The sequence below is a fragment of the Micrasema longulum genome, unplaced genomic scaffold (genome assembly GCF_059751315.1).
Source record: "Micrasema longulum isolate JH-2025_06_02 unplaced genomic scaffold, ASM5975131v1 h1tg000322l, whole genome shotgun sequence".
Taxonomy (NCBI): Eukaryota; Metazoa; Arthropoda; class Insecta; order Trichoptera; family Brachycentridae; genus Micrasema; species Micrasema longulum.
The window spans coordinates 1,022,384-1,034,385 of record NW_028277526.1 but is presented as its reverse complement, the minus strand read 5'-3'; the positions used below and the strand labels follow the sequence as shown (position 1 = coordinate 1,034,385).

The window sequence follows — 12,002 nt, the reverse complement described above, 5'->3', positions numbered from 1 at the left end:
TGCTTTGCGCTAATGATAAAAAAATTAATCTCGTAGAATGGTAACCTGTATTGGGAACTTGTGGGCTTTATGCCTGTTTTCCAGAACATGCAGGAAAAAGAAATCAGAATTTACCCATTAAAAGAACATATCTATCTATTTTTCTGTACATATTGGCAATTCGGCAGCCTTCGGCTTTCAATTCATTAATTTCTAATTTCTATTTACAGTCAGCATTTCGTGATGGGTTAACAGCCCATGAAGTAATGCAGAAAATAAAACATGTTTTAGAACTTGGGATGAGTGAAGTTAATTCATCCACATTGACAGAAATCTTGAAAAGATTTCAGGATAAAAATAATATACATTATATACCTGGGTAACAATTTCAGTATTACCTGATATTAATTTAATGTTACTAATTTTATATTTTTAGCCCGAAATAATTTTAAAATATTTTTTTATATTATATTATCTTGCTTATCTCGCTATCATTATTGTTTCCTTTAGGTGCCTCGACTCAACTCGACTTGTTTTTATCGAGTGTAAGGAGTTCGGCAAACACAGTCGTTATTTGCTTAGTAATTACAGCCCCCTTCCTAACCACCACAACCGGTCGAGATGCCCTCCAATAGAAGATATGTATTTGTATTGATGAATAGTTGTGTACATTAAAAAAAACAATACAAACAAAGTATCTGATAGTTCGATTGAAACGAATCGTCCAAAAGGAGAAACATCATCAGGTAAAAGCTATAAATATTTTTTAAATAAAAAAATCGCTTAAAAAACCTGCGATAATTGACGTTGTATTATGACAGCAGAACATTAAAATACGTATATATGCGTGTACATACACACATTTACACAGAAGTGTAGGTATACATAAATAATACGTAATACTTTTATCAAGTGAAATACTGCAGAATAAACCAAGAGGATTTAAAAAAAAAATCTGTATACTATGCTTGTTCATCATGAATATCACAAAACAATGAATTGAAAATTACCGACCGTTTTTTCGACTGAGCCATTTGTGCTGTCAAATTAATTTTGTTTGCATTACTTCAACATTCCTGGCGGAGAGTGCATTATATTTAATTTGGGAGCTATTTCGGAATTGTTGTAATTATTATTATTTATTTTGTTACTAACACAGCCATCTTAAATGGGAATTCCACATTATTTTGACCACCAAAAAACTTCGAAAATTGATACACGAGTTTTAATCATCGAAAGTTGTTTTAGATTACATAGCGATTGAATCAGTATATTTTGTACTGTTTTAATCGGTCGCATCATATGAAATAATTAAATAGGATGGTTGTTTAGAGTCAATTTTAGGGCAATTGGCAAATCTCCAAAAAACTTTTTTTTTTCTTTTAAAAAGAGATATTTGCGTTCTTATGATTTATTTTATTTTATTAATTTTTTTTATTTTATTAACATAAACGGCAAATCTGCCTTTAACAAATATTTATAATATTACCATTTTTTTTTCCAAAACATGAATATAAAAAACAAGATTTATAAAATAAAAAAATAAAAAATCACACCAAAAATTATACAAGATTTATATTTAAAAAATAACCAAAAATTATACAGCATATTCAGTAGAAAGTTTAAATAATAAAACATTCTATAGTAAAACAACCAGAAAATCATAAGTACTGTTTCACACAGCTAGGCAAAGTGAACAAAAAGTTGTATATGAAATGCATGAATAAATAAATATAATTACCATTCACCATCTTTGAAAAAGTTCAAAAAGTTTGTTCTATAGGAACAATACCCTACACTTAATATATCAGATACGTGGGAATAACTATTGCCGAGTTCATGAAGTCTATTTAATACTGCATTACAAGTATACACTGTCCGTGAATTGTTGCTACAAAACGGTGGCACCTGTCTAGTCATTCTTCCAGGCACCCTGAAGTTGATGAGAGATAACAGTTCAGAGCAATCCCATATTGAATTTACAATTTTGAATAAATTTATAAGGTCTATAATTTTTTTTCTATCGTTAAGGTTTAACAAATTCAATGTTTTTAGTAAAAAATCGTAATTTAAAAATTTATATACCGTAAGAATTTTTTTGGACTCTTTCAAGAAAATTTACCTAATTATTTAATTTTTGAGGGCCACTTTCAACGAGTTGTAAATAACTCACTATTAGAAAATGGAATCGAGTTGGGGTAGAGTGGGATTCGAACCACGGACGACACTAGCCTCAGGACCACAACCCGACTTTACTGAAAATAATGCTGAAACTGCCACTTGCTGTGATGCAGAAATTAGAAGTGAACCACCCACCTAAGGTTTTTCATCCACCGGTCAGATAAATCAGGTCAGTCACAAGAAACAAAACCAAACTTCGACCAAACATACTCTCTCACCGCATGTGAAATTGCGCATAAGACCAAATTTCAAATGAAAGGAGCTTTTTTGATTAAAATTAATTTAATAATAAAGGCAACTTTTATTAAATTGCAGATATATTTAAACCTTCTCAGAAGACATTAAAATAATTCGCAATATGTTAATTTAAATAGTAAATATAAAAAAGTATCTAATCCAAATAAATTTTAAGATACGAAGCAAATATCTTAGTAACAGATATAATGTAATATCTGATGCAAATATGGTGTTAAACATTAAGTTGAAAATTCAAATTTATAATAGATAAAAGAAAATGTTGTAAAGTAACTGTTTTTGAAATATAAAAATTAACCATAATCACTTTGCAGAGTCTAAATTAAAAAAAAAGAGTGAAGCCAATTATCATTATCAATTTAAAACGTCTGCATAAATTGACTTTATGCAGACGTTTGGTTCAAAATACGTTGTGTATTTGCTCAAGCATAATGGATTTTGAATTTAGACATCGATACAAAGTGTGAAATAAATGAAATGATTTTGTTGTAAAAATGTCCTAAATCATAATTTTGCAGCTCGCTTGAATGTAATTGAGTCCCCCGCGGGGTACATCAACTTGAGATAAAATAAGTGGATTTTGTATTTCACATAACGTTATTATTGAGATTACCCATATTTTTTAGTCAGCAAATTATTTGGTATAAACCACGATCAAATGGTGCCAGCGTCGACATATTTGAGCTATTGTGTTTTACATCTTTGCCAGGCTAAAAAGTAATGAAATTGTCATCATGTTCGACCAGGATTAAATTAATTGAAAATGGAAATTTTGCGGTGTTTTTATATCAGAAATAGCATTATTGATCGCCTCCCACGTTGTGTCAGAACATTTAATAATACATATTATTGAGGTAAAAAAATAAACTGGTTATGAACACAAATCTAATAAGCGTTATATCACAACGACGTTCAATAGTTGAGATATTAATTTAAATAAACTCACCCTTAATCGTGTCTCATAATCTATAGGTTTCGGGATAACCTCCGAGAGATTGCCTCCTTATTTATCCAGTTTCAACCACACCCAGCAACGTATCCCTTGCCTGTTCTCTTATCCAAATCAGAGACCAAAAAAGATGGTTCGTTATGACAAATAGATTTAACATCGGACCGTAGAAAAACGGCGAATGTAGTATGTTCAAATAACCGTGTGACGAAGCACGTACTTAAATTTATTCGTTACACCATCTACCCATCTCATACTAAATTTGGATAAACTAATTATCTCACTGTCAAACAGCTTTATTATAGGATTTTAACAAACTTCCGGTCTTCAATAAAAGTATTGAACCCAGCAAAATATGGAAACGAGATGTGCAACTAGCATAAACTTTAGAATACCTCAAAGCAGAACTGACCTTTTACAGTATTGGGCCCCGGGGTTTAACATGTTGGACCCCGACACAAAGACGTCCGTCAGTGGCAATGTAAATAAATAGAAAAATGGTAAGCAATTGGATAAAAACAGACCATTTTAAATCCCGTAAATTATTTGAATGAATAAAAATTGTGTTTGTTTTAATTTTTAAATAAATTCTAGTTTTTCTAATATTGTTTGTTTTGGAACTCGCTTCAATTTTAATTACTCTTAGAAATTTTTATGTTTATTTTAATAATGTTGTTATATTTCGTAATTCGTATTTATGCTTTAATTTTTATGATTATTCGTATGTTTTCTAATTTATAAATCACTTTTATTTTTTGGCGTTATTATTGTTAATATGAATTGTTTAAGCAACGTCTAGTAAAACATTTTTTTCTTGTTTTCAATTTTTATTATATTTTATCCAGGAAAACATACTGTGCAACTATTAAATACTTGTAGAGAATACAAAATTCACTTTATTCAAATGGACCAGTGAAGTTTGAGTAGTTACATATATTACATGCAAAGGTCATCGATTAACCATATCTGTTATTTTTTTATAATAATAAAACAAACTGAAAAAAAAAAACTACGCTAAAAGTGATTTTGACGAAAAAAAATATGTGCAAAAAAATTATGAAATGGTGTGCCAATGAAGTGCCCTATCGACCATTAGGTGCGGAAAGGTTATGATGATGATGACAATTCATATAATTAGAAAATTAATATCTATCATAAGAAAGTATTACGTTAGTACCTTCTAAGATACTATCTGTGTTAGGTGGATTATTTCATCAACGGTATAACTTTGCTACCGCCTGCGCCTGCTTAAATGGGATCCACTCTCTTAGACCCTCATTTACATCTCGTGGATCCACACTGCCATGGACCCCCTACAGGTTGAGGTAGACCCCTAGGGTCGATATATACCACTCTGGGAAGGGCTGGGTTAAACCTTCCCGCTTTTCGTAGATCACAAACAATGTGAGGTGAAAAAGAATTGGCATGAATTTTCGAGTAAGTAAAATACGAGTATTTATGTTGATCGTATTCTTGAATATATTGCAAACTTTTTGTTATTACTCTTTTTATTATTTTTTATTTTATTTTATTTGGGAAACCAACAGTTCTACATACATATTTATAGTAAACAAACAGAAATAGTGAATAAACTCAGAACTAATAACAGATTTCCACAAAGTGAGTAAAGAAAATAAATTACATATTGAATAAACACATATAAAATTGTGATTTTCATGTACTCGTCAATATTTTTCAATAATCTATCTTTTTATTTTTTTAAGAACAGTAAGTTATTGTAAATTGTGCGAGATTAGGACAAGGATGCTTGAAGAGAGGATAAGGAGGGGAAGGGAGATGTACATATTTATTATTATAATGTCAACCAAGTTACATAATGCATTTTTAGTGTAAATTTTAAATATGACAGAGTGACGTTTGTGTAATCTATATATTTGAATTTTGTATTGTACACTGAAAAAGTCCTTCGAAAAAAAGCATTTTTAACATACGATGTTTTACTTATTGGTACACGAAACAGGTGGTTTAAAGGAATTACCCGCTAAGCCTCTATTTTGAGGATTGTCAGCAGGTGGGATAGAGGGGATATGGAAGGAGGCAGTGAAAAATACACCACAACACCCAGACCAATAGAGAAAAAAATCTTTCTTGGATTTTTTTCTTGCAACTGGCGGAAATCGAACGTGCTACGCTAGTATCACAGTTGGCCGTCTTACCAACTGCGCCACGGCGCCTGTCATTATATTGAATATATTATATGGTTTTATTTTCTTTTTGTTCAGTTTCTTGTATATTGTTTCCGCCTACGAGTGCTGTAATTGCCTTAGGCCATATATTAGATAAATTCATAAATAAAACAACAAATCTTCATCAGCCAGTGAAACATGAGGCACTTTAGTAGCACTTCAACTGCAGCGAATCTCAAAAATTTGATATGTGAAGGTGAGACCATCAGTCTCACGCTTTCAATCCAGCCCCGTTAGTCATTACTGTAAAACACATCAAAAATCAACATTACATGTTGATTCTATCGGTATTTGAACCCGAAACCTCAAACTTGAAATGCGAATTCTCAAATCAGTAATCAATACCCTTCGACACATTATAAGAATTTTAGTCTGAAGAAAGTCAGCGAGTCGCAAATCGTGATCACTTGTGGTTCTATTTCAAAATGTATCCTTCTTTCCACCCGGACTCAGGGGGAAAAAAAAGGTACTCGAAGTTTATCCATGAACGAGTGTGAGTAAGCTGTTGTTTTGTTTTTGTTTCAGATTATGGACTTCCAAAATATTAGTACGCTCACGAACGACACGACGGCTGTGGAACATTTAACAGATTTCTACTTCAACACTCCTTTGGTCAACCGCACTCCCATCCACATTGACTGGAGCCAGGAATATAGTGAGCTATATATAGTTTATTATTAAAAATAAAATTATGATCACATTTATGGGAATGAGAAATTTCCTTTATTATATTTGGTCACGCGTGAATGTTTACTGCCATTTGTACATTTTGGTTGTCGGCTTTACTTTGAGAGGTAGGAACCTGAGCAGCCTGGAAGTACCAACCGCATTGCAACAATTTATAAATTCAATCAAACTGACAGCTATATTTTTACTTAAAAACAAAAGAATATTTCTTCTGTGATCCGCTTGATAAACTGAAAGCAAAATAACATGCCTACAGCCATAGAATTAAGAATAGTCCAGAAGGAGCGTAGAATCATATTTGAATACATCGGACTGTGTTCAAAATTTCCCCCACTATGCCCCACTTTCGCCGCGCGCATTCGTGATGTCGTGGTGTAAGGTAAAAAAAGGCAATCTGTTAGCTTCTCTTAAATTTTATTGTGCCCGCGGAAATATTGATTGACACAACAGAGTAGATAAGTAAAGGGTCATTTAATAGAAGTTATTGAATTAATGAACTTTAAACTTAAAATATAAAACAAATTTTATTTTACATAAAACTGATATTTTTATATCATGTTAAATAATATTTGAGGTTTAAAAGATAATGTCCGTCAAATGTCTACCACAGAGTCGTTTAATCCGAGGCCGAATTTTCATTTTTTCTCTTATTAGATGAGCAAAATAGGGTCGAAAAGTTTATTACCCTGGCAACAATAATGAAATTTCCATTTTGTTTCTTCAACAATCTGACAGATAGAAAAATTACACATGAAATGTGATACCATCCTGTTTCTTTTACATTTTAGCAGTATTTCTACACTTTAAAAGGACACAACACGGCATAGTTGAATTCAAATCAGGAGTTGCGTACTGTGCGACGTCTACAAATAAACTAATGGGTCAAAACGTAAACCTACTCATTTATAAGTAGTTTAGTCGGTTTCTGTTTAATGTGCATATGCGGTTTCTGGACTATTCTTAATTTTATGCCTACAGCTGTCTTCAGATAGTTACCGTTATAAAAAATCAATAGCATTTTTATCATCACCGCATCACCTGATACACAAAGCCGAATTGAGAAAGAACTTAATATCCGCATCATTCCCGCATATAATATCTAGTCTAGCGAGGGGGAACACTTCAAACAGGTGAGTTGATTTCCATTTTATATTAGGTGGCAGTAAACGTCCCTAATAACTTGTGTGTTGGCTGACCTTGTTAGACCATCTTGGATTAGTTTATGCGCTCCCTAGCTATCGAAGAAATTACTTTAGCGCCTCTCTCTCGCATCACCAATATTCCTTTATTATCTTATTGTTATAATCCCCGGCTTTATGAATTTTGTAGGTTTAATATTTTTATTTTTTGTTGGTTTTGATTTTTTTAAACGTATTTACATAATTTTTACAGAAACGAGTTGAAACTCGAATTTTGATGAATTCATTTTACAAAATTCCATATAAATTATACCCTTAAAAAATCAACCTAATCGGATTTAAGCTTTAGGCATCCATCCAGGGACTATGATACTTTGTTTTGAAAAGCAACAAACTTAATATTTTCCTTTTTCACGGTTTATACCTGGGAGTTAACCTTTCGTCTAGGGTTCTGTTTGTATTTTACACTCAGATCTGTATTTTCATTATCATAAGCTTACTATAACTTTGTCAAATAATGATATAGTGGAGTCTTTGCTTTGTATATTTTACTCCTTAATAATAATAATCCACGTCAAACACCTTTTTAAGTATATTTGACGGTGCCGATTTTTAGAGTTCTTGTCAGTTCGATCCGATGAAAATATTAATTTATGGGTAATCGCTTCGGACTCAAATTATTAGGCCATTAAAAATACATTGGCCGTATTCTGTGATTAATTCGTTTTGAAAATTCATTCGTATAGTATTAGAATGAACGAAAGCGAAATCGAGGTGGACATATGGCGAACGACCGAACTTTCGAAACGAAATTGTGACAGAGTAAGCCTGCAGTTCTGTACATGAAATGGAACCAGAACCCTGGACACGTAATTTCGACTCAATGGCTACTCTTAGATAAAATTCTTGAAAAAGAAAATCGAGTGAAGATAAGCTTGTCTCGCAGTGTAGCGGTTGGCGTATTCGCCTACCATGCTCGAGGTCATAGGTTCGATTCCCGGTAGGGAAATCTTTGTTTTAAATGTGTTTTATACTGCAATATTTCCCTGTTCTTGGACTAGCACCTGAAGAGTTAGATGTATTGCATTACCTTGCACCTTCATGTAACAGATGACCGAAATACTCTGCACCTGATGTACAAATGCACAGCCAAATGCACCATCGTTTAGGGCTAAAAGGTATGATGATGATAATTAGGCGCAAATGTGCATTTTGAGGGGAAGAAACCAATAATATACTTTTAGCAAGAGATAAAAACAATAATGCAAACACATAAGTAAAATCATAATTATACCCATTTTAACAATATTTCTTTGGAATACAGTATGGGAGTTTAGGCTAGGAATGTCACTACCGAGTTGATCATCAAAAGTAATGATTTTCAACAAAATACCATAGTCACCGTTCTAACCATGATTAATATGACTTTTTTTGGACAACTATTATACTAGCAGACCTGATAGACGCGACGTGACGCAACGATTGGAGATTTTAGAGATCTACAAACATGCGTATCGCCAAGTTGATTGATATGCAAAAAACCGCACGTAAATCGGTTAAACCATTTAGGAGGAGTTTAGTGACATCACAGGTACAATACAATTATTTATTTATTTTGGTGAGGTTCATTCGATTTATTTTATTACTGGTTTTTTTTTAAAAACTTTTTTGAACCGGGTAATTTCATTTAACGTTTTTATATCAATATTGGCTTTAATTATATATATCTTATATATATCTTGTTTATATTTTGTTTGTCTGTGCTCTATATTAATTTGTCAACTATTATAATATATTAAAATGTAATTGCCTAGCTTGGAACGGGGTGTGTACCTTTGATAGCTGGGCAAAGTAAACATGGAATTGTATTTTGATAAAGAGTGCAAATAAATAAATAAATAAATTATTATGTTAGAGACAACTTAGTAGAGATGAAGAAAATTTTGTGAGAGAAAAATGGAAGAGTAGAATTAACTGTAAAGAAACTGACTGTAAGGAATTTCGATGTATGTATTATCTTTTCGAAGACGTGTCTATAATTGACTTTTTTCGTAGTACAATTTTAAAAGAATCTTCATTAAAATTTTTCTCTACATTTACCTTAGTAACTTATAATTTGTAATAAAAACTTGTGCCATTTTAAGAATTTCTTATTTTTCATTATAACTACAACTTCAGATTTCATTGTGTATTTTTCAATGTAAATTGGTACATGTTTTCTTATACCCATATGTAAAAGCCGTATAGACGTTATAAAAAAGTAATTAAATACTAAATCTTAAAAAATCTTCATGTAACCAAATTTCGTTCAAGGAAGTTCGAAAAACAACATCTGGAAAATATTACCCATTACCAATTTAATAAACTGCCCTTTGAACTAAAAAACGAAAAGTAAAATGTCGAATTTTAGTGTATGAAAAAAATAATTTTTATCGCTTCCTATACTTTATTTATAAAAAATCAATATCATTTTCTTAATAATTACATACATTAAAAACTTTAGACAACACTTTTGTACGCAGTAATTTGGAGTTTGCATCCGTTGTGTGGAGCCCACAATACATAACAAACATAGAAAGGATTGAAAATGTTCAACGAAATTTTTATAATACCTTGATTATAAAAACAATAAAACACTTGTACTTACAGCCAATCTACCAAACAAAATGGATTTTTACCCTTGAAAATAGACGCACTGTATCTGAATTATGCTATTTACATAAATGATCAAATAATAATTTAGACTTTTTTAACCTACTCTCCAAAATTCATCCTAATGTCCCCTTTCGTGTGACAAGAAATAAGTATTTATTCCATCTGCCAGTCTGTAGCACTTACTATGCACAACACTCTTTCCTCTATCGTTCTCGCTCTATATCTAACTATAATGCTTTTTTCTCATCTATTGATATATTTCGCATGCCCCTTAATTTATTTAAAAATAAATTAAGACTCATTATTTCTGGCTGTGATACGATCCCACTAACTATTTAATGATGCTCACACTTTTATTTATTTAACTTTTTGTACATAATGTTATTTGTACATTGGCGGGCTTATTGCCAAATGGCAATTTCTTCCAACCAACCAATAAAATAAAAGTTTTATTTTTATAATTCAAGTTACAGAACATATTCAATAGAAAAAAAAAAGATTAAAAAGTTAAAAATATATAAAAATAGAAATAAACGTATTTGTTTATAAATTACCTTAAATCAAAACTATTACTCAATGGGAAAAAGGAAAAAAGAGGAAAGAGGAAAAAGGAAAGGAGGAGAGATTAAGGAAGAGAAAGGAGATGTTTCTTCAGACGTGATTTAAACAGAGATAATGTAGTAACATTTTTGATGGTGGATGGGAGATGATTCCACTTACACACACCTGAACATTTACTCCTACACTAATACACATAAACACACATCTACACTTACTCTCATATACATAAACACACCCTTTTGTTCTAACACAATTTAATAATATGTATGATTCTTATTTAGAAACTTCGCTGGTCTGTCTTTAAACTGTATTTTTTTAAATGTTACTATATCATTGTCGACTGTTTGTTTCTTAAAAATAAATAAATAATTAGTAACCCGCCACATTTCAACTAGTGTTTTCTCTACCAGGTGGTTTGTACGAAGTACCGCTCGGATTGGTGGTGCTGCTGGCGTTCTGCTATGGAACTATTTCGGTACTCGCAGTCATTGGCAACCTTCTCATCATATGGATAGTTGTGACATCTAAAAGAATGCAAAATGTCACCAACTTCTTCATTTCGAACCTGGCTCTGGCAGATATTGTCATTGGCCTATTTGCTATTCCGTTTCAGGTGAGCTTCTTTAAGTGATTATTATTTCAGGAATAATAGTGGCACAAATAAAAAAATGCAAAAATAATGACACAACTTAAAGTTTTCAATGCTTTCAGAAATGACAAAAGCAATGAGGAACTTCATCCCTACGAGGAATTTGATGCAATAAGTGTTTTCTTGCACGCGGTAAAAATTGGAGCATAAAATTGTACGGCAAAGTTTCCTGAAAATGTACGAAAAAATAATAAGAAATTTCTAATAAAAACATACTTCTTTGAATGACGTCACTGGTTCATATGAATCAACCTATCATATGAGAGCTATGGAAAATTTCCGGTTTGCTTGCCATGAATGGACCGATGGGATGAATTGTATAAGAATAAGCGGAAACGAACCGCTGACGTCACACGCGGAGTGATTTCAGAAATACAAAAAAGCGCTTATAATACGATTTATGAAATGAAAAAAAAGTTTTTGGTCTTAGTTTAATAGTCTATTAAGAAATAAAAAAACAGCAAAAAAATCCACTGAACTTCCTCATTATGCTATTCAATCATTAGATCGTTGTGCCAATATTATTTCTTGATTTTTATTTTTAAAAATGTAGTAGTGAAAAAATATCAAACCTACATTCAAGTTTGTAAGTAAAAATTCTATGTAATATGTAATCTTAGCACAATTATTGGTGTAAAGTAATTAAAAGAAGTACGAGTGTTCCCTCAAATAAAATTTTCTGAAAAATAAACTTCGATAGTCCTGATATTATTCTTGTTGGCTGGGTACCCCCCGGGCAA

The 12,002-nt window shown here is 31.7% G+C and overlaps 1 protein-coding gene across 1 annotated transcript in view; it reads left to right on the top strand.

Annotated features, from left to right (window-relative positions):
- LOC148282512 (RYamide receptor-like) overlaps positions 1–12,002 on the top strand; it is an 86,197-nt gene that overhangs the window by 32,933 nt on the left and 41,262 nt on the right. The window contains exons 2-3 of the mRNA XM_088224993.1: positions 6,097–6,226; positions 11,024–11,226. Of these exons, the coding sequence (XP_088081119.1) occupies positions 6,100–6,226; positions 11,024–11,226 (330 nt within the window). The 5' untranslated portion in view covers positions 6,097–6,099. The remainder of the gene's footprint in view (positions 1–6,096; positions 6,227–11,023; positions 11,227–12,002) is intronic.